This window comes from Gobio gobio, assembly GCF_949357685.1.
Source record: "Gobio gobio genome assembly, chromosome: 14".
NCBI lineage: Eukaryota > Metazoa > Chordata > Actinopteri > Cypriniformes > Gobionidae > Gobio > Gobio gobio.
Genome location: NC_137107.1, coordinates 35,341,733 through 35,363,465, shown reverse-complemented (window position 1 = coordinate 35,363,465; position 21,733 = coordinate 35,341,733). Strand labels below are relative to the sequence as shown.

General features: G+C 42.0%; 1 protein-coding gene across 1 annotated transcript in view; it reads right to left on the bottom strand.

Moving 5' to 3' along the window:
- The window catches only part of LOC307137581 (uncharacterized protein), an 85,049-nt gene that overhangs the window by 5,163 nt on the left and 58,153 nt on the right, over positions 1–21,733 (bottom strand). Inside the window, exons 32-66 of the mRNA XM_079835332.1 lie at positions 16,402–16,455; positions 14,333–14,386; positions 14,184–14,237; positions 14,033–14,086; positions 11,688–11,741; positions 11,473–11,517; positions 11,288–11,332; positions 11,090–11,197; positions 10,929–10,982; positions 10,791–10,844; positions 9,126–9,179; positions 8,925–9,032; positions 8,739–8,792; positions 8,552–8,659; positions 7,856–7,909; positions 7,672–7,725; positions 6,605–6,658; positions 6,398–6,451; positions 6,164–6,271; positions 6,002–6,055; positions 5,809–5,862; positions 5,633–5,686; positions 5,397–5,450; positions 5,133–5,186; positions 4,971–5,024; positions 4,799–4,852; positions 4,658–4,711; positions 4,519–4,572; positions 4,292–4,345; positions 4,011–4,028; positions 3,769–3,822; positions 3,615–3,677; positions 2,131–2,296; positions 461–570; positions 293–373 (exon numbers count right to left, since the gene is read on the bottom strand). Of these exons, the coding sequence (XP_079691458.1) occupies positions 293–373; positions 461–570; positions 2,131–2,296; positions 3,615–3,677; positions 3,769–3,822; positions 4,011–4,028; positions 4,292–4,345; positions 4,519–4,572; positions 4,658–4,711; positions 4,799–4,852; positions 4,971–5,024; positions 5,133–5,186; positions 5,397–5,450; positions 5,633–5,686; positions 5,809–5,862; positions 6,002–6,055; positions 6,164–6,271; positions 6,398–6,451; positions 6,605–6,658; positions 7,672–7,725; positions 7,856–7,909; positions 8,552–8,659; positions 8,739–8,792; positions 8,925–9,032; positions 9,126–9,179; positions 10,791–10,844; positions 10,929–10,982; positions 11,090–11,197; positions 11,288–11,332; positions 11,473–11,517; positions 11,688–11,741; positions 14,033–14,086; positions 14,184–14,237; positions 14,333–14,386; positions 16,402–16,455 (2,256 nt within the window). The remainder of the gene's footprint in view (positions 1–292; positions 374–460; positions 571–2,130; positions 2,297–3,614; positions 3,678–3,768; positions 3,823–4,010; positions 4,029–4,291; positions 4,346–4,518; positions 4,573–4,657; positions 4,712–4,798; positions 4,853–4,970; positions 5,025–5,132; positions 5,187–5,396; positions 5,451–5,632; positions 5,687–5,808; positions 5,863–6,001; positions 6,056–6,163; positions 6,272–6,397; positions 6,452–6,604; positions 6,659–7,671; positions 7,726–7,855; positions 7,910–8,551; positions 8,660–8,738; positions 8,793–8,924; positions 9,033–9,125; positions 9,180–10,790; positions 10,845–10,928; positions 10,983–11,089; positions 11,198–11,287; positions 11,333–11,472; positions 11,518–11,687; positions 11,742–14,032; positions 14,087–14,183; positions 14,238–14,332; positions 14,387–16,401; positions 16,456–21,733) is intronic.

The window sequence follows — 21,733 nt, the reverse complement described above, 5'->3', positions numbered from 1 at the left end:
ATCATTTTAGGGATAATAAGAACAACATTAATAGCGGCTATTAACCTGGACAATACATTAAAGATGTTAAAGCATTAAAAGAACTGTCTTCATTTAATCAGCATCACATCACTCAACTTTTTTAAATTTTTATTTCATTTTATTTTAGCCAAAGTCGAGAGTCTGTAAGTCTACAAGCTCTGTGAATTTTCATTTTTGGTGAGCTATCCCACAGCCAGACTACCTTTTTGTCGATCACAAACTTTGATCAAACAGGAAGTAAAACTTTTCACAGACCGAAAGTACTACTTACTTTAAAACCTCCCTCCAGTGAACTTATCCAGTAGAACCTGCTGTTATTCCCCAAGTCATTCAGCCAAGTCCTTATGGGCAGCTGTGGAAATTGAAAGAGCAATAATAACATTTTGATGTTGTTTGACAAAAGAGATACACACTAGTGAAGTGTTAGGTAGAACATTACGTGTGCATCTCTGGGGTGAAGGCAGGTCTCTGCTCCTGAATCTGAGAAGTTACAGTAGGCCAAAAGAGCATCTAAAGGACTGCCTTGGTTTGGGTCAATGTAGTAGAAACCTGAAACAGTTACAAATGTAGTATTTATGACTTTTGTAACGTACAGTATCCTTCATAGTACACAGACACTCCTTACTTCTTATTTTAGTAAAGCAGCTGAATTAACTGAACATTGGATGTGCGAAATAACATTTTGAACCTCATTTGCACCTCTCTTTAGTGCTGCTGATGAAATATTTGATTTATCCCATAGAAAACTATTGTAGAAGTAGTTTGAATACAATAAAATCCAGATATGTTTTGAAGACCTCATGGCCTACATGACTGTGAGAGAAATCACACGGGAAAGAATGGGATTTTAGCTGAAGTTGACTGCGGTTGGCATCTGCACTGATACCAAGTTGCTCTTTTGGTTCACATGGCCTTCAACATGTTCTCTTGATAAAAATAATGAGGCAAAAACACTGAATAATCACTTTGTGGGACAATCAAAATATGTTTTTAACTAGTTGGCAGCCAATTAATGAAGTAACTGCGCCAAAAGTGTTGGAGAGATTCCAGGAAGAGAAAAGGGAGGAGAGCACCTGCAAATGAGATCAGTAGTTAAAGCTGTAAAAAGTGTGAGTTGCGAGTGAGATGGTCGGATGTCCTGCAGGCATCTCTGCTTTGTTGCTTTGTCCAATAAAGTCTTATTTTGATTTCTGGAACTCTGCATCTTGAGCATTACTTTTGCAAGATTGAGAAGACTTTTCTCCACGACACCGTATACTTGTTGTGTCACCAGAGATGGTGTGTGCATTTCAAAAGATTTTAATGGTGCTTTCACACAAGCACTTTGGTGCGCACCCAGGTTCGATTGACGCCAGAGTTCGGTTTGTTGGATGATGTGAATGCGGTCTTCCGAACTCGGGTGCGCACCCGCGAACTGTACCTGATTCCGCTTAGAAAGGTGGTCTGGGGTTCGGTTCATGTGAACTCCGGTACGGTTTGCTGCTGATGTGAATGCAATCGTACTAAATTGTGGAAGTGAACCCTTATTAATAATGTATGATTTGATAAAAATGTGTGTTTGTGTGAGTTTCACTCATTTTCCTGGCGAGCGTGACTGATGTACTGCAAGCAGAGAGCTGTAAATCTCATTTCTGCTCGCCTTCAGCGTTCTTTAGAGCATTTGCAGTACATTCGCAGCAGATAGACGCAAGGGCCATTACGTACTGAAGCTTTGGTTACAAAACCAACGGTTCAAAAACAAAAATATAAAAGTGAGGTGAGCAACGTTATGCATTTTGCCGCCTTCACGCTCGCTGTCGTTACTAAGCAACCAGATAAACAGCTGCTGCTTTGATGACGCAAACGAACCCTGGTTCGGACCCAAATAATATAATATGAACACAGTCCAGCTGGAGCAGGGGAAGGGGGGAGCAATCGAACTCTGGATCGGTCCAGGCAATCGAAGTGTGAAAGCACCCTAAAACTCCATAAACACAACGACTTTTTCAGAGAAAAAAATACAACTGTAATACAGAGATTTCTAAAAGACAGCACAAAGGAGAACATGAACAAACAGATAAATGTCTTTGAAAGATAGGAAAAGATGAAAGGAAGAGGTAGGGCTCTGACCGCTGGTGTAGTTGGGATGGCACAGCCACAGCTCCAGACAGGTAGAGGCTGGGTGCTGCTTGCTGCCGTCCGGAGGGTCCACCAGCAGCTGGAGGTCATGGTACAGAGAGTCCAGCAGTGTCTGAATCAGAGGGTAATTGGGCTTGTCTGAACTGTACATCAGGTCCTATTGGAGATGAAAAAGTAAGACAAAGAGACTTACTATGTATTTTATTGTAATTTATTTGATTATATTAGTACAAAACACAGTATTACCTTAATTCAAATTTAAAATAAAAATATTATTTATATAATTGTCTGAATCATGAAAATAAAAAAGATAAATTACTGAAAAAAAAAAAAAAAATCACATTTTAAAACGTAGAAAATCACAAAAAACATGAAATCATATTTTTTTAAATACACATTTCTAGGTGGCTAGGAATATCTTGTTTGGCAATGCGTCTCTGTCTGAATAGTCCAACTTAAAGGGATAGTTCACCCAAAAATTATTTACTCACCCTCAAGCCATCCCAGGTGTATGACATTCTTCTTTCAGACGAATACAATTACAAAGAGTTATATTAAAAAATATCCTGGCTCTTCCAAGCTTTATAATGGGAGAGAATGGCAGCCCCAAAATTGAAGCATCCTTCCATTATAAAAGTAATCCACACTGCTCTGAGGGGTTAATAAATGCCTTCTGAAGCGAATCGATGGGTTTTTAAGTAAGAAAAATATCCATATTTAACACGTTAAAAAGTAAAATATCTAGCTGCCGGTGGACTGCCTTCCGTATTCAACTTATGAAAAAAAAAAGTAACTTGTGCGTCGATGACGTCAGACGTAGCTTAAGCATTTTGAACTTTGAATACGGAAGGCGGTCTGACGGAAGCTAGATATTTTACTTAATAAAGTTTTAAATATGGATATTTTTCTTACAGAACCCCATCGATTCACTTCAGAAGGCCTTTATTAACCACCGGAGCCATGTGGAATACTTTTATAATGCATTTTCTAGTTTGGGCTGCCATTCATTGTCATTATAAAGCTTGGAAGAGCCAGGGCATTTTTTTGGGCAAACTATTGCAAAATATGCTAATTTTAGTGCATACATTGAACTATGTGGCATCTGCAAGTGCTGTGTGAACAAGGCTTTAAAGGAAAAGTTCACCCAAAAATGAAAATAACCCCATGATTTACTCACCCTCAAGCCATCCTAGGTGTATATGTCTTTATTCTTTCATACACCATCGATATTTTTCTTACATAAACCCATCGATTCGCTTCAGTAGGCCTATATTAACCCCCTGGAGCCGTGTAGAGTACGTTTAGGATGTATGGATGCACTTTTTCATAGAAAACAAGAAAGTCATATACACATGGGATGCTTGAGGGTGAGTAAATCATGGGGTAATTAGTTTTTTGGTGAACTATCCCTTTGGTTTTAAATGATCAGGGATGTATTTAAGAGAAAAGGGCCAGTACAATATTAAACAACTTGCCTTGATCTGGGTCATGGTCAGGTTCACAGTATTACCAGCAGGTCCTGCTGGCCCTGGTGGACCCTAAAATAATCAAACAAACACAGAAATAGTTTCTGTTATCAAAACTGTTTTCATATTGTTAAAACACTGTAAAGAGTATCTGGCAACATACCGGCAAGCCCCTTCTTCCAACGGGGCCAGGATGACCCTGAAATCCCTTAGGTCCCTAAAATTAAAAATGACCAGAGATATTCAACTGATATACAAAACTTAAATTTTTTAATTTAACATATACTGTAAATAAATGTTTAAAATAAATGTGAAAATTATTTTATGTATTTTTACGTTGTTTAATCTGGAACATTGCCTTTTAACCTGATGACTAAAGAAAGCTTTGGAAATTACATTTCATACCTTGTCTCCAAACAAGCCCTGCAGGGTGGAGGAGATAAAAGAGAATTATAAATGATATTCATGCTCATCCAGGGGAAAGAAAGGAAAAATGCGATAAAGCACTTCACTGTCCTTGCCTGTGTCATTAAAAATGAAGTTACCATGTTTCCATATCTTGAAAGGACAGAGCTAATGCAAATGCATCTGAATCAGATGTGTTAATACAAATTGGGCTACAGTTTAAAAAGGCACAGTTTGCTATTAGTTTAAATGCAGAAACATAAAAAAAAAGACATATTCACCGGTAGTCCAGGTATTCCAGGTGTACCTCTAGGCCCAGCAGGACCAATATTGCCCTTTAGGAAAAGTATATGAATTTCATAATTAGTTATATAGCAGTTGCTTTTAACCAAAGCAACTTAAAAATGAGGGAAAAAGAGATGAGAGCTATCTAAGAATAAGGCATGACTTGTGCATGTATTATATTAAAAACTAAAAAATTGTGTTCTCAAGATGTTTTGACTCTTACCTGATCCCCCTTTGGTCCTGGGGGTCCGGGAGGACCAAGAGGCCCCAGACTCCCCTAAAGAGAACAAATATTTTTTTTTATAAGATAACTGAATGGGCTTTACTGGAGACTCATTGGATGTGCTTGAGATACAACATACCTTCAAGCCATCTCTCCCTGGTGGACCAAGAGGTCCTTGATCCCCCTTCTCACCCTATTATGGACAGGTTAAGGAATTAATATTAAGAATGCATTTCTAAGGTACAAAAAGAAACATGTCTGAGTATATTTTTAAAAGCACCTCTGCTCCTTTGACACCTTGCTCCCCAGGCTCTCCACTCACCCCTTGGATTCCCTGTCAAGCATCAAACATCTTAATATTGTCCTATTTTATTCATTCACACAATGTTATTTAATCCAATAGATGTGACAGTTTTGAAATGGACTGTTCTGACCAGGAGTATCAATCTTACCATACTTCCCCCCCATCCAGGAAGTCCTTTCTCGCCTACATCTCCTCTCTCTCCCTATTGGACAAGGAGAAGCCAAGAAGGGAATACCTAATGTGTCCAATTAAAGCCATGGGATTCAAGAATTAAGCTTGCCATGTGTTTAATTGCCATGTTGATACCAACCTTTTCTCCTCTTGGTCCTCTGGTCCCCCTCAACCCTGCCTTGCCTCTTTTACCCTTTAGATGTAAAACATATCAGTTTATCAATCATAATCACCACAATTTGATAAATGCATTATGACATAAATGTCTAAAATAACCTATAAGTATATTCATGCAAATATATAATGTCACAAAACTTCTTTGTCATTTACTTAGAGATTTGGAAACATTTAATAGAATCTAAGAGAGCACTAAAGGCATATTTGCGGTCATATCACATCTTACCCTCCGTCCAATGTGACCCATTTTTCCAGGTGCTCCATCTTTGCCCTGAGCTCCCTAAAAATGCATCAATAACCAAATTCAAATTTGAAATTAAATTACAGATAAGAGTCCTGGGAAATCTGTATGCTTAAAGACAGTTCTCAAATCTGAGAGCAAGGACAAAGGCATAGAGGAAGAACTTTTATTTTAGATAGCAGACAGGGATTAAGACAAAGAAAAGAACATTGCGACCTTACCTTCTCTCCTTTAATGCCTTCTTTTCCTTCAGGTCCTGGGTTACCAATTCGTCCCTGCAACAATCAAAACTCATTAAAAGGTCTGATGATTAAGCAAGCAGAGTTGAAACAAAGGCATAGTTAAATTAGCTGTCTCTTTGCTGTAAATTAACACTTTTGTCTCACTGAGCACTGACCTGATCTCCTGGTAGGCCTGGTGAGCCCCTTTCCCCTGTCTCACCTTGTGGACCCTAAGGTAGTAGATTTGAATTGATTTAACTGGGTTAATCAAACACGTATTGTATTTCTATATACAGCCAAGCCCCAAATGCCACACCAACTGAATGAACAACTTTTAAATGCAATATTATGGGTTTTAAAGGTCTTTACCTCCAAACCAAGCAGTCCTGGTGGCCCTTGTATGCCTTGATGCCCATCTGGCCCCTAAAGGGGAGAGATTGCTTCATTTTGAACATGTAGTAGATTTATTGATGGTCAATTTAAAGAAGCAATCATGAGTTTCCATCTCAGTGGAGTTCATTATAAGCTCACCTCCACCCCTGGTTCTCCTTTATCTCCTGGGTCTCCTTTCTCCCCTTCAGGCCCTGGGAGACCTTTAGGGCCCAAAGGAGCTTGGGGACCAACTGATCCAACACCACCCTGTAGGTTCAAGGTATGATCATGAATCAGTTATTCTGAGATAAAATACATTGATTGTTTCCCCTTGTTCCTAAGAATAAGCTATCATCTGGGAGAAGAAAATAAATATGAACAAATTATCTTTACCTGTGTGCCTGCTTTTCCTGTGTCACCTCGCACACCTCTGGGACCTGCACTTCCCTGAGGCACATCACATTTGAATAATGAGAACATAAATAAAGCAGCAAGATTTTTGACATCCAAAGCAATGTAAATAAGCAATGTTCCATGGTATGAGCTTTGCAGAATATATTAATATATAGTAATGTATTTTTATTTCAAGTGGATCAGAACCTCAGGTCCAGCATCTCCTGGCTCACCAAGTATACCACTCGGCCCAACTTCTCCCTAAAAGAGACACTTAGTTTTAGACCATAAAAAAAAATAAAAAAATCCAAAGATGTTCTAAGTCAGGGTATTATATATATATATATATATATATATATATATATATATATATATATATATATATATATATATATATATATATATATATATATATATATATATATATATATAAATATAATGCAATGTAGTGTTAGCTACATGTTATGTTTTTTGGAAACATGACAGACTTGACAAAAGCTTGAGCTGACAGTAGGGTAGCTTGAGATGGGACACATATGTAAATTCAATACACAAACAGTATCTGTAAAAATTAACAACCTCATTTTTAAAGGGTGAAATTTTAGTTTAGTTACAACTACAATAATATATTGTAATAAATTATGTATAATATTGTTTCTATTTCGAGAATGGCTTTATGGTATTTAGTCTATAAACACATTTACTATACAAATGCACAAAACTGTGAGCTAATGACAAAAGAATTCTGTAATTTGGCCTCTTACTCATTTAATACATGTCTACATTAATAACAAATTCTGACAAAATACCACTGTTACAGTTAGTGTTACCACAGTAAATCCATGATAAATGTTGGTGAACTGTTGGTTGAAAAGTATTCTTTTCACTGGATCGTTGTGGCTCAGTGTTTCTCCTGATTTGCACGTTAGTGTTGTTGATTAATTCAGTGCTGTTTCAACTAAATTAAATCACTGAGAGATTTGCAGCTTCTACCGGAGAGGAGACCTCTATGCCGAACTAAAACGCTTCTCACTGGCTGTGTCAGTGGTCATGTGATCGAGACACTCAGCAAGTAAACACATGTTCAGAGTCAGAGCTCGCGAGTTGCGCTGCGCACAAGCAGCACCGTTTCGTTACGCTTTTGGCGTGTTATGTTTCCCAGGCCTAAAATCCAGTACCGTCACCTTGTGTTAACATTGTGAAACTGCACGATGGTAAATTATGCGTGGCGGGCCGAACTTTGGACACCCCAAGTGAACAATCAAACATGGCACCTTGTTTCCTGGAGGTCCATCTGGCCCTACCAGCCCTGGATGGCCTGGTCCACCCTGAAATAAAAGAAAACAGGAACCGTTTATCAGTAACGACCATATCAAACAGGAATATAGGTGTCAATCATTCTCAGGTGAAACAGATCATAAAGTATGATGAACTGTAGTAAAATAGGATACTACACACCTCTACACCTTTCAGGCCAGCAGGTCCAATCCCACCCATGAGGCCTGACTCACCCTGACATAAAAACAGCAAAAGATCACACACAAATGCAATAACAAATTCAGGATACCATGATGCATTTTAGATGGAAAAAGATACCATGAAAACATACCACATATCTTAGCGCTTTCCATTTAGGAAAAATATCTACCATTCAAAAGTTTGAGATCAGTAAGATTTTTTTAAAGCTTCCAAAAGAAGTCTCTTATGGCTCACAGAGGTTGCATTTATTTGATCGAATGTACAGTAACAAACACCACTAATATTGTGAAATATAATTACATTTTAAAATAAGTTTAATATATTTAAAATTTCAATTCATTCCTGTGATGGTGAAACTGAAAAAAAGCATTTAAATATTCTGATTTGGTGCTCAAGAAACATTTAATTTATCATCAAAGTTGAAAACAGTTTGTTTTAAACAGTTGTTTGCTGTCATTTGAAATAAAAATATTTTGTAATATAAATGTTACTGTCACTTTTGATCAATTTAATGCATCCTTGCTGAATAAAAATATACAAAAAAGCCCAAATTTTTGAACATTGGTGTACATCAAATGATACGATAAACAGAGGAGATACTTAAAAAAAACACGTCAGGGTAAATAAAATGTTATGCAAAGAAATACATAATGTGAAATGCTGATTTGCACTCACCTGCAGTCCAATTTGGCCCTTGGCTCCCTTGAACCCCTTCTCTCCCTGCTCCCCCACGTCTCCCCACGGCCCCTCTAAACCAGTAAATCCTCGTGGCCCAATATCACCCTAAGGGGAAAAAAAAGAAATATAGTACAACAGCATTTTCCCTAGTGAAATGACACTATAGGTGTAAAAGATGAATGACCTTTTCTCCTTTAGGGCCGGGGTTGCCAGCAACGCCAAATGGACCAGCATCACCCTTCATCAGGAGAAAAACACCAATATTACTCTTTTGTAAGACAGTGAGGCTGATATACTGACATATTTGAGACAGATGACTTTAGGGGTAAATTGCACAGTTGTGCCAACATCAAGAAATGAATCTCCACACCTCATTGCCTGCTGGGCCTGGTGGACCGATTGGACCTTTAGCACCTGGAGGACCAATGTCTCCTTTTGGTCCTTGAAGACCAAGCTTTCCGAAGGGGCCTCTGTCCCCCTGCCAATAGAAAATAAATGTTAAAAGATACAAGAAAAAACTACTTTTGTCTATCATTTTATGCATATAATTGACAGTAAATTGTCACCTGACCTTATCACCTTTCCTTCCAGGAGGCCCCTCCAAACCCACCGGACCAGTTGGACCCTACAGAGGTCAGAAAGCTTTCATCTTATCTCTGTTTCCACCTATTTATTAAAGCTATAACCATTTGACACTGTGTGTCACAGTGATTTTACTCTGGTTCATTAAAACACCACATGGCTTAAAGGTAGGGTAGGTAGAATTTGGTTAAAAAACTTTTTTTTCAAATTTGTTTAAACTTTCTTTATATATCAATACATAATTAAAATGTAAGTACTCTGAAAAAGAAAGTATGAAAATTGAGTGCCTGTAGACCTCTCACGACTGTTTTAAAGACAGCTCATTATTTCCATTCACTCCACCTTCTCCCTTCTGGGCTCTTTCCAAAGCCACGCCCCCAAAACACATGAACGCGCCACGCCGACTGCTCAGCTGGAAGACGCATTATTTACCTGAGACGAGCGGAGAAGAAGGAGCGGAGTGCATGTAGTGACATCATGTCAGAATCACATGTAATAAAAAATCTAACTTTATCATTATGAATATAAACAAATAAGATGTCTTTTAGTACTCACTCTCAAGCTAGAATAACGATACTGGTAAAGTTTAAAATACACACACAACACAGTGTCTACGACACACACAGATACAAGATGTAAACATTGGTAGAGTATATAAAAACAAACCAAGGGCCGAAATAAACGTGCAGGTAAAGTTCCCGGTGAACATGGTAGAAGAGTTTAGACAGAGGGTAGTAGCTAAAGCTAACCTAGTTCTAAAAAAAGTTCCTGGATGCGGTGTACTAGCTTTTACACATGCATTTTGTTATCTAAAGTTACATTTTGCGAAATTCAACACGACAGCGATCAACTTGAGCTAAGCATATCGAGTATTTATCATCTCTACTAATGGCTCGCTAAGTGTATAACATTGTAACTTTATGCTAAGTAATGTTATGTTAGCTATATTAGGCAGCTACGTGTGCTAGTGAGACATGCTTCATGAAAACATAAACCAAAAAAATGTATAATTAAAATGAAAGATTACCTGTCCAGCAGAAATACAGCCTCTTGAACTCAAACGGGTGCGCCAGGGTTGCCAGGTTTTCACAACAAAATCCGCCCAATTGCTACTCAAAACTAGCCCAAAACAAGCCCAATCGTGTTTCTCCGGTAAAAATCGCATTTGGGGGGTAAAATATGTGTCTTCTTGGTAGGGCTGCCTGCTAAAATTCGCAAATCCCGGGGCAAAACATCACATAATTGGGGTCGCTTCAACCCGCGGACATGAAAAACAGCCGCGGCAACAGTGTCTGAAGTAGCCCGACTTGGCAACACTGGGGTGCGCGCATCAGGGCAAATCCTGTAGCAAAAGCGGCGGTAGCCATGGTAGCGAGAGAGAGTGACAGTCGCCCAAGCCAATCACTTGATTCGGCCCTGAACGAAAATAATGAGCGGTGTTTATTGCAGATTAAAAAGTCTAGAGTCACTCGATTTTTATACTCTCTTTTTCAGAGTCCTTAAATTTTAATTATGTATTGACATATAAAGACAGTTTAAACAAATTTGGACAAAAGTGTTTTAGATCAGACTTACCTACCCCACCTTTAATGTTTTAGTTTGTTATTCTGTACTGAACATAAAGACCAAATAGTTTTTGCAGTGCCAATCTAACCTGTGGCCCTTCCAGTCCGAGAGGCCCGTTGTCACCAGGAGGGCCCATCATTCCCTGTACATTTATAGCAACTTTTAGTGATTTCATAAGGAAACACAATTTGAGATACTTTAAATCTCTTAAATCACTTGAAATCACCTTTTCTCCTTTCATCCCGTCAACACCTGGGACTCCATTTTCCCCCTGTGAACCCTGAAGAAAGATTTGCAACAATTTTATCGTGATGTCCTTCAACATCTTTCATATAGCAAAGCTTTTAAAATCCATCATCAAGTATGGTAGGGAGAATTATCACTTACTGGAATACCTGGGGGCCCGCTTGGCCCAGGTGCCCCTGGGGGTCCTTTACTTCCTCTAGGTCCTGGTTTTCCAATGACCCCACTCACTCCCTGAAGTCCTGGAGGACCCTATACAGACAATCAATCAAAATCAAAAGTTTGAAAATGAACAGCCAAACAGAGAAATAATGTAAATGAAAGAGCTGATTGTGTCCTCACACATGGCCCATCTGTTCCCTGATGCCCGGGATCTCCCTGACGGCCCTGCATAGAGGTAACCCATGGTTTACAATTGAAGGAAATAAATTAAGCCTTTAAAATTTCAGCACTGCTTTATGACAAATCCAATGTCACTGAATGAGCAAGGTCAGGATATTTTATTTTCTTTGAGAAGTGGTATATACCTGGGGTCCTGGCAGGCCTTTTTCTCCTACTGGACCAGAGGGACCCTAAAAAACACACATTAAAGGTTAACAATATTAGTCACCACAACATGAAACTGAAATACATTTGTCCATAGAATGAAAGAAATGAAGGTAAAAGTAGTTGAAATATAAAATACTAATGATCTGCTTGATTTAGGATCCAAGTGTTTGTACTAGATACATCACACACTTACTGGTGGCCCAGGCTTCCCAGGTGGTCCAGCAGGCCCTCTTAAACCTGGCTCTCCCTATGAGAAAACAATGTCTTCTTTTACATAAAATTATTTTTAAAAAGACAATTAAAATACTAAAAACAATGCGACTTTGATCTAACCCAAAGTGAGCTGTCTACATGTTTAGTTATCATCATAATAGGAAGGCTGTTTTAAGCCTATAATGGATAAGAAAATCCCAGATTGAATAACGACAAACTCAAGAAGTGATGCTGATCATTAAAATACTTACAGTGCTTTATGTTTTTCAGGTTTTCAGGTATACAGTATTCCGTTACAAATACTGAATAATCAAATTTAAAATAACAGCATAGTCTTCACTGTATAAATTAAATATAATTAATCTTTATTACAGCTACTAAAGAGATTTTCTCGTCATATTTTGACATTTGATTAACATTAATGACACAGCAGGAACATTAGGCTGTGGTCACTTTAAAGGTCCTTTCACACTGGACGCGATTTTGACAAGTAAAATTATTCGCACAATGGTTTTATTTTTTGATCAGCTGTTTGTGTAATGAGTGCTTCCACACCGAATGTGAATGTGCTGCGGCGAAAAAACAATGTTTATTTTTTAAGTTTCGATGTCGATTTTTTTGAACACTCGCAGCGACAGAAAAGGCTTAAACCAATCACATACAAGGAAACAAAGGTCACGAAATGTCCAGTTGATGTCATTAGCCATTCAATCAACATTTACCCTTGTCAGGTATCGCATTTCTCATGAGATTACAGCTGTACAGGTGTAAAGATGCAGATGTGTTTGCCCACTGTAGGCTACAGACAACGATATCATAACCTTTTGAGTTAAACCTCGTTGATTTTTTTCTAACCTAATTGTGTCCGCGACTATGGAAAGTGAATGTGTTTCCATCAAGTATTGTGGCACTTAAATTTTTACATTGTGACTCAACTGGAAACACACCTGCACCGGATCGATTGGTTCCTGAAGTGTGTGGTTTGTCAGATGCAGTGCTACTGTCTCTCTCAAGCTCCACAAATTATCCCACGGACATTTGAAGTAAGTGCGGAACCGGCCATGATAAAGTTTTAGCTCCTGTACAAGATTAGCATACTCCCCTTCAGACTCTCTGTTCTTTAAGACTGGGTGCACCCAAAACCTTCTTCTCTGTCTTTTAAATAAAATTAAAAGCTCATCTTCACTGGATGATGAAGTGTCCGCGTTTTCTCAGCTGTCGCCGCGAATGTTTTGGAATGTTGGAGCTCTGAAACATCACAGACGTCGCAAACTCACGTCGCAGCTGATGTGAATGGTTTTGACGCGAACAATTCGCACACGCTTCCGCTTCGCTTTTTCGTTACTCGTCCGGTGTGAAAGGGCCTTAAGGCTGAATGCACGGATCCAATATAATTACACACATCCATTGTCTTTCTCAAATACTTACGTTCATGTAAGCCATAAGCAACTGTTTTTTTTTAATTGCTTGAATGTTTAAACTGACAGGACCTAAAACACATGCAAGTTAAAACCTTTGCTCTATGATGCTTAAACTTTGCAATTAATGCAAGAATCACGTTTCGGACCGTGGTGCCTGGTCCGTACAGATTATATGATCGCTATACTTGACATTACACATCCTGCGATATGACTGACTATCGCGAATGCGCACATCATGATATAGACGCTAAAACGATATTGTATAATTCAGTACTAAGAAATAATGGGCCTCATTCATGAAACACGAGCAGAACGAATTTGTGTATAAATCGTTCGTAAAGCCGCTCTGATGTAAATTTTTGGATTCACGAAAATTTTCGGATTAATTTTTTCAAAATGTTAGTTGGTACGAAAGAAATTTACACCTGCTCCCTACCCATGTGTAAATGGTGCGTAAAACATTTGAACGTTCTATGTTCTAATTTAGGCAAACTGATGACATTGCATTTTGATGCAGTATGTTATATTTATAATAGTATAATATTTTGATTGATTTGTCCCTTTTTTTTATATATAAAAATTGTGTATCATCATGTGTATCATGGTAGCTTAGCAGCATGTAAACTTTGTTTAAAGTCATCTTTGAGGTTAGTCAAATCTCTTATGAGGAACATTGTTTGAGTGCAGCAAGTAACTGTTAATAGAGCTGCTGAGTGTTTCCAGTCATTTATAGGTTCCATTTTGGTTAGGATGTTGCCTTATAGGTCAGCAGCCTATGCAGACTGTGAGGCAGACAGCCCACTACAGGTAAGAACGGAGCCTATATTAAAACTGTAATGTACAACAGCATAATATAATGACATTGTGGTTAATGCAGGATAGTTAAAGTGCATTTTGTCTTTACTCTGTCTCCAGCATGGCCCGGTCTTCCTCTCATTCCCACATTTCCTGGAAAACCCTTAAAAGAATATGACAGAGTTAGGTGGCTATGCCAAAAATCAACCTCAAGCATAATTCTCCTCATCCCTATAAAGCCCTGTAGAGGGGTCACTTACATACATGCCAACAGGGCCCTGCGGTCCCTCCACTCCTGTCTTTCCAGCGAAACCCTGAGAAAAATAACCATACATACCAAAACATCATGAAAAATCAGCAGCCTGGTTATAGGAGTTATTTGAGAGCAAACAAATAAATCGTAACATACCCTCTCTCCTGGTGGTCCTGGACTGCCCATTGGTCCCTCTCGTCCAGGCAGACCCTGTCATCGAAACACAAAATCATCAGTACAGATTTAACAATGCACAAATAGATCACAAAACAGTGTTTGTATATGTGTATTAAGTTTCTGAAGTGATCTTCCAGACCTTAGTCAGGGTAGCGCCATATACATTTTTTGAAAGGAATGAAAACGAGGTTGTGAGGAATAGAATACTGTTATTCTATTACTGTTGTTTAATTCCATACTGATTGTTCAGCTGATGAAACGTATTTTGAAAAAGTTTTAAGAGTTGTGAAAATTACATGATCCAAGACGTCTATCCCTCACAGCCTCGTTTTAATCTGTGTTAAATTCAATATGGCATCCAACCTGACTTTGGGCCCTATCATACAACACCTGGCGAAATGCGACGCTAGGAGCGACACAAGTGTTTTTTGCTAGTTTCAGCCCGACGCAGTCATAATTTTCACATCCAACGCCACGTTGTTTAAATAGCAAACGAACTCGTGTCCATCTGTCTGTTGGCACGTTGCTTTTAAGGCAGCTAAAATTGACAGCGCTATTGACCAACAAAAACCTGGTCTAAAATCAATAGCGCAGTATTTTTTGTGTCTATATTTATGCGCCTCAAGGCGGGTGCATAACGTGCATACACTCTGCTTATTATACACACAGGGACGCGCAGCAGCACACAAACATTTTTAAATATTAAAAATAAAAGGATTCCTCTCTGGAGAAGCGTTCAGTCTTTCTGCTTACAAATTCCGCCATGTAAATAGTGAATCCGTCATGGTGCAAGCGCAACTGGCTTTTAAAGGGAATGGGAGATGAAACTCTGATTGGTTTATTGCACGCTAAGCTTAAAACACACCCAAGACTCATTAAGAGACTAGGTACAACCATTTTAGACCATGCGCCTGGTGCGCCGACCGTTTTTTCCGTCTTTAAACTAGTAAAAGTGGCTTCGGACACGCCCTAAGTGCACCTGCGCCATGCGCTTCAGACCATGTGCTCAAATCGTTAAAATAGGGTCCATTAGTCTAATTACGTTTCTCAACCTTCTCTCTGCTCACAACAAGCTCATTGAAAAGGCAAAATTAATCACCAGCATGCAACTGAATGCTAATACAATGTAAATGGGTATGCTATGAAGCCATTTTTGTATTAATATCCATTTCGGTTGGAATGGCAAAACTATTTGTATTTGTATGCGGGGAGAATTGAAAGCGGTGAAGTGAATTTAGTCGTTTTTTTAAAGTCAATTATGCTTACCAAGGCTGCATTTATTTAACTACAAATACAGTAAAAAAAATACTTTTGTGAAAATGTATTACAATAACTGTTTTCTATTTTAAATATTTTTAAATGTAATTTATTCCTGTGAAGACGAAGCTGAATTTTCAGCAGCCATTACTTTAGTCTTCAGGGTCACATGATCCTTCAGAAATCATTCTAAAATGCTGAACGGGGGTCGAGAGTTGAATCCTGCGAAACAACTACTGTTGTGTCTGAGCTGATGAACTCAAGTTTGTAAGTATGCTTTGTAGTCTGTCTTACAAGACAAGTTAAACAAACAATGGCTGATTCAAAAGACCCAAATATGCTTTGTTCTCTATTTTCATGTGCTCCATTGTTTTGTGAGAAAGAGTAGAATGTGTCTAAAATGTAATCATATGCATTTATCTGTATAGAAATGTAAAGCTAAAAACAGAACACGTATAACTTCGAGACTACCACCTCAACTCTTTTAGATATTGAAAGGCAGACGTGTCGAGAATTATAGGACATTTAACAGCATATCCCCTGATCTGAATGCACAGTGTAACAAATTCAATACTATGAAAAATAATATGTAATATGGATTCAGTTTATTACGTTTTTCTAAATGTACTGTAGGTAATACAATTGGCAAATCAGATAGGAGCCAGGAGGATGACTGTCTTGCAAGCAGGTTGCAAATAAGCTATTCAACTTAAGGCACAGCCGACTAGTAAACTTTGAAGTGATTTAAAAGCCGTGTGTGGAAATGACAGGGGATAGAGAAGAAAACTCACCATAGATCCTGGGGGTCCATCCTGACCAAGTTCTCCAGGAATGCCTTGCAATCCCTGAGGTTTGAGAAACCAACCAAGAACTTAAAAGCCTGTGTGTTCATGTGTGTACCAGTGTTTTCTGCTACCAGCACTCTTCTCGCCTACTGCATTTTACTGGAGTCATTTATAGCTGGTAGGGTGCAAATTAAACTTTGACAAGCAGTACAAAACACTGGTGCCCACTAAATTCCTGGAAAGGCTGTCTTTGTTTGAATAACCTCTTTATGATTCATAAAAAGCAGAGCCCATCCTCTATAAAATGTGATCATCATTTTTTATTTGATCTGCACCGGGAGCTCAGTCTGTTGGGTTTGTGACAACAATCTGCATTATAGAGCTCCATTCACTGCCAAAAACGTCCCATTAATGGTAAATAAAGTCTGTTAGAGGTGCTGAATATGAAAGCTTAGCAGAGATAACTGCTCGGGTTATGTATATAACCCTTGTTCCTTGAGAAGGGGAACGAGCACTGCATCGGGACGACGCTTTGGGGATGCTCCCTTAGCATCAGCGAATCTGAAACCAGAATGCCAACTAGGCCAATCCGATTGGCGTGCGTGATGACGTCATTGTGACGGCATACCCGGAAGTATAAAAGGGGAGCTGGAACGTAATGGCGGTAGTAATTGCTCTGAAGCATGCGCTCCAGGCGCGCCGAGGTGTGGCGTCGGGATGCAGTGCTCGTTCCCCTTCTCAGGGAACAAGGGTTATATACATAACCCGAGCAGTTCCCTTTCGAGGGAACTCGCACTGCATCGGGACGACGCTTTGGGGAACGAGTACCCACTAGGCCACACCGAAGGGTAGCGCCTGCCCTAGTGTGAAGCCGGAAACCGGGCACAGCTAGGACTGGAGCACCCTAGCACCAGGCGTCGTAGGGAGATCCAGGCTATAAAACCTGATAAAAGTGTGTGGGGTAGCCCACCCGGCCGCCTCGCAGATATCCTGCAAGGGGACCCCAGAAAGAAGGGCCACCGAAGAGGCCATGCCTCTGGTGGAATGAGCCCTCACGGCCACAGGTGAAGGCAAACTGCGCACCTGATAGGCCATGGTAATCGCCTGGACAATCCAATTACTGATTGTCTGAGTAGACGCAGGCAATCCCTTCTTAGGTGAGCCAAAACACACCAACAGTTGTTGTGATCTCCTCCACTGTGCAGACTTCGCCAAATAAACTCTGAGCGCCCTAACCGGGCAGAGTAGGTGAAGTCTCCCCTCTTCCGCCGTCACATGAGGCGGAGGATGAAATGCCTGCAGGACCAATGACCTGACCACCCTTGATGGCACCTTAGGCACGTAGCCCGGCCTAGGGTGTAAGATGGCTTTTACTCCTCCCGGGGCAAACTCCAGGCAGGTCGGCGTTACCGCCAAGGCCTGGAGATCTCCCACTCTCCTGAGAGAGGTAATGGCAAGGAGAAAAGCCACCTTAAGGGTCAGATCCTTTGGTCCAGCCGACTCCAATGGTTCGAAGGGGGCCTCAGCCAATCCTTCGAGAACCACTGCCAGGTCCCAGGTTGGAACTCTGGACCGAGCCGCAGGCCTCATCCTCCGAGCCCCACGGAGGAATTGTACAACCAGCTGGTGCCTACCCAGAGGCCCATCACCCAAAGGAGTGTGGAAAGCCGCAATGGCAGCCACGTACACCTTGAGTGTGGACGGGGTAAGCCCTGCAGAGAAACGATCTTGGAGGAACTCCAGCACTGAAGCCACTGGGCAGTTAACTGGGTCCACCTCACGTTCTCTGCACCAAGTGGAAAATACATTCCACTTGAAGCTGTACAGTCTCCTCGTAGACGGAGCCCTGGAGCTGAGTAAGGTCTCTATCACGTCTGCCGATAGGCCAGCCTCTATGAACCTGGTCCCCTCAGGGGCCAGACCCACAGGTTCCAAATCTCCGGGCGGGGGTAAAATATCGTACCCGCCGCCTGAGATAGGAGATCCCTCCTCAGAGGAATCTCCCACGGCTGACCTGCTAGCAGAGCTATGATATCCGAGAACCAAACTCGAGTCGGCCAACGGGGTGCTACCAGAAGTAGACTGACCCCCTGTCGACGGACCCTTTCCAGGACTCCCGGGAGCAGAGCAATCGGGGGAAATGCGTACAGACGCAGCCTCGGCCACGTCTGCACCATGGCATCCAGCCCCAGCGGAGCTGGATGCGTGAGGGAAAACCACAGTGGACAGTGGGACGTCTCTCGAGACGCAAACAGATCCACTTCCACTGGGCCGAACCGCTTGCATATGGCCTCCACCACCTCTGGGTGGAGTCGCCACTCCCCGGGCCTCAGCCCCTGCCTCGACAGGATGTCTGCTCCCTGATTTTGGACCCCCGGGACATACATTGCCCTGATGGACAACAGTTTCCCTTGGGACCACAGGAGGATGTGATGCGCCAGTCTGCAAAGAGGGCGCAACCTCAAACCCCCCTGCCGTGCCCCAACCAGTGAGGGAGGCGTCTGTTGAAACGGATTTCCGGCAACAGGACGCTCCCAACACTGGCCCTTGGGACAGAAACCAAGGTTTCTTCCATATGACTAGGGAACGAAGGCCACTGCGCGTTACCCTGATCATACAGAATGGATTTCCCCTCAAGGAAAGCCACCTGGTTTACCTCCGTATCAGTACATGGTGGCCGCGGAGGTCCGGGAAAAAGCTCCTCAGAGCTTTGTAGACCGCCAGCATTTCCAGGCAGTAGATGTGCCAGGAGAAATGCCTGGTCTCCCACAGACCTCTCGCAAAGCGGCCGCCATGACCACGTCACAGCCAGTGAGGGAGGCATCTGTTGAAACGGATTCCCGGCAACAGAACGCTCCCAACACTGGCCCTTGGGACAGGGACAGAAACCAAGGTTTCTTCCATATGACTAGGGAACGAAGGCATCTGCGCGTTACCCTGATCATACAGAATGGATTTCCCCTCAAGGAAAGCCACCTGGTTTACTTCCCATAACCACGTCCCAGCCAGTGAGGGAGGCGCCTGTTGAAACGGATTACCGGCAACAGAACGCTCCCAACACTGGCCCCTGGGACAGAAACCAAGGTTTCTTCCATATGACTAGGGAACGAAGGCATCTGCGCGTTACCCTGATCATACAGAATGGTTTTCCCCCCCGAGGAAAACCCCTTGATTCCCAGCTACCACTGTAAGGGTCTCATGCAGCAGGCCAAGAGATATTCTGTTGGACGCAGCCGCAATGAGCCCCAGCAGCCTTAAACTGCTTCACAGTGATGCTGTGGCCTAGCTTCATTTTAGAGACCAGGCCGCCTGGAAGAACCCGATATTGGTACGCTTTGCCCCAAAAAGCGAACCTCAGGAACTTCCTGTGACACAGAAGGATGGATACAGGGAAGTATGCGTCCTCTTCAGACCCATCGTGACAGACCAGTCCTCAGACTGGATCTGAATCACAATGGAGGAAATGCTAAGCATCTTGAATCTGAATCTCCTCAGAGAACGATTCAAGTACCTCCGGTCTAAAGTTGGATGCAACTCGCCATCCCTCTTAGGAACTATGAAGTACTGGCTGTAGAACCCGGACTCCCTGTCTGGCGGAGGAGCACATTCTGTGGCCTCCTTACCAACAGGGAGTGAACTTCCTGTTCCATTACCCGAACCTGCCCAGGGACCACTGCCGTCCAGACCACCCCACTGAACTTCAGGGGAAGGTAACCGGACTGCAGTCTGTATGCCCCTTCCTACAGTCGCAGGCCCCAAGCTGATATATTCGGAGGCATAACCATGCGCCGAGATAATCTGCTAAGGGAACCAGCCTCTCGAGGCCGGTCTCGGGTGTCAACCGAGCCTCCTCCCCGACCCCCTGAAGCGGCTTACCGGCAGGGCGAAATCGAGGAAGATTTTCGGTGTGCGTACGCGTTTGCTGGACCACCGCAAGTCTTGCTAGAGGCGGCTGGTGCAGCACGCGTGCACGGGGAAACGATGTGGCCCGAAGCGTACTAGACGGCGGGAACACAGCATCGATTCCCGAAAACTCCACAGGGGAGGCGACCTCGATCGCTCCTACCCGGGAGAGGGGGCTGGCCAGCAGGGGGCCTCATCTAAGGGAGCAGCTCAACAGGGCCACAACCCTAGAGCGGACACTGCGATTAGCAATTGCCTGAAACTGATGTGTCCCGCAGGCCACAAGGCGGCGAGAACGACATCAACTTCAGGAGGGCTCCATCTTAGATGAATATCCAGTTCACAAGTTAAACACGCTTGGGTGACAGAATTAAAGTATCCAACTTATCAAAGTCGGATAACATGACACTCAATTCCTCGGAATTAAATGCCATCATAATCACCAAACCCGTGCAACCTGATCTGAATAATAGGCTGAATAAAAAATATATCTAACTCCTCAAAGTCAGATAATATTTTAATTTAATTCCTCAGAATTAAATGCAGCCACAATAAGGTGAAACATAGTCTGAATGATAGGCTGAATATCTAACTCCTCAAAGTTAGATTATATTTAATTTTAATTCCTTAGAATTAAATGTAGCCGTAATTAATCAGACGACACTGTTTTATTTGTATTTATACGGACTCATAGACCCCGCGTTGCCTCAGCAACGTGGTTCAAGCCGTCATAATACAATTGGCTTTCATCCCTCGAGAAAAAAGCCAAACAGTGTCACACAATACAGTGAAACATGGTCTGAAATGACTGAATATCTAACTCCTCAGAGTCAGATAATATCTCATTTAAATCCTCAGACTTAAATGCAGCCATATCAGACAAATACTGATTTATTTTACTATACGGACTCGTCCGTTAAGCCAACCAGTATCTCATGCACACCGATCGCGTGTGTTCACATTAATTGCAGACCCATAACCTGCGCGCTGCCTTTTTTTCCTTTTTTTTTTCCAGCAATCGCGTGGATGGAATCTTGCATATTTAAGAAGTGCTTATGACTTTGACTGCCTCGATGCTGAGTACGTCTAATTCCTCAGAATCAGACCTCTCACACATCGCGTCCTCCGCCCCGGGGGAAGAAGCCGCAGCGCGGGCTTCCACACGGGGAAGAAGAACATCTGAACTGTCAGATAAAGACTGGGAAAATGCCTCAGCAGTCCCAGTCCCGCTGACAGTCCATCCGTGAGCCCCATGACCAGCCTCGCCGCACCGCCTCGGCGGATGCGGGACCGATCCACGGGGCTCACGCCGAGAGCGGAGCACTCTGAGCGTCAGCTTTCATAATGCTCACAAGCGGCTCCCTCGAGAGCCGCTCGAGCATGCTGAACGCCCAGGCAGTGCACACACAGCAGGTGTGTATCCGAGCCCGACATG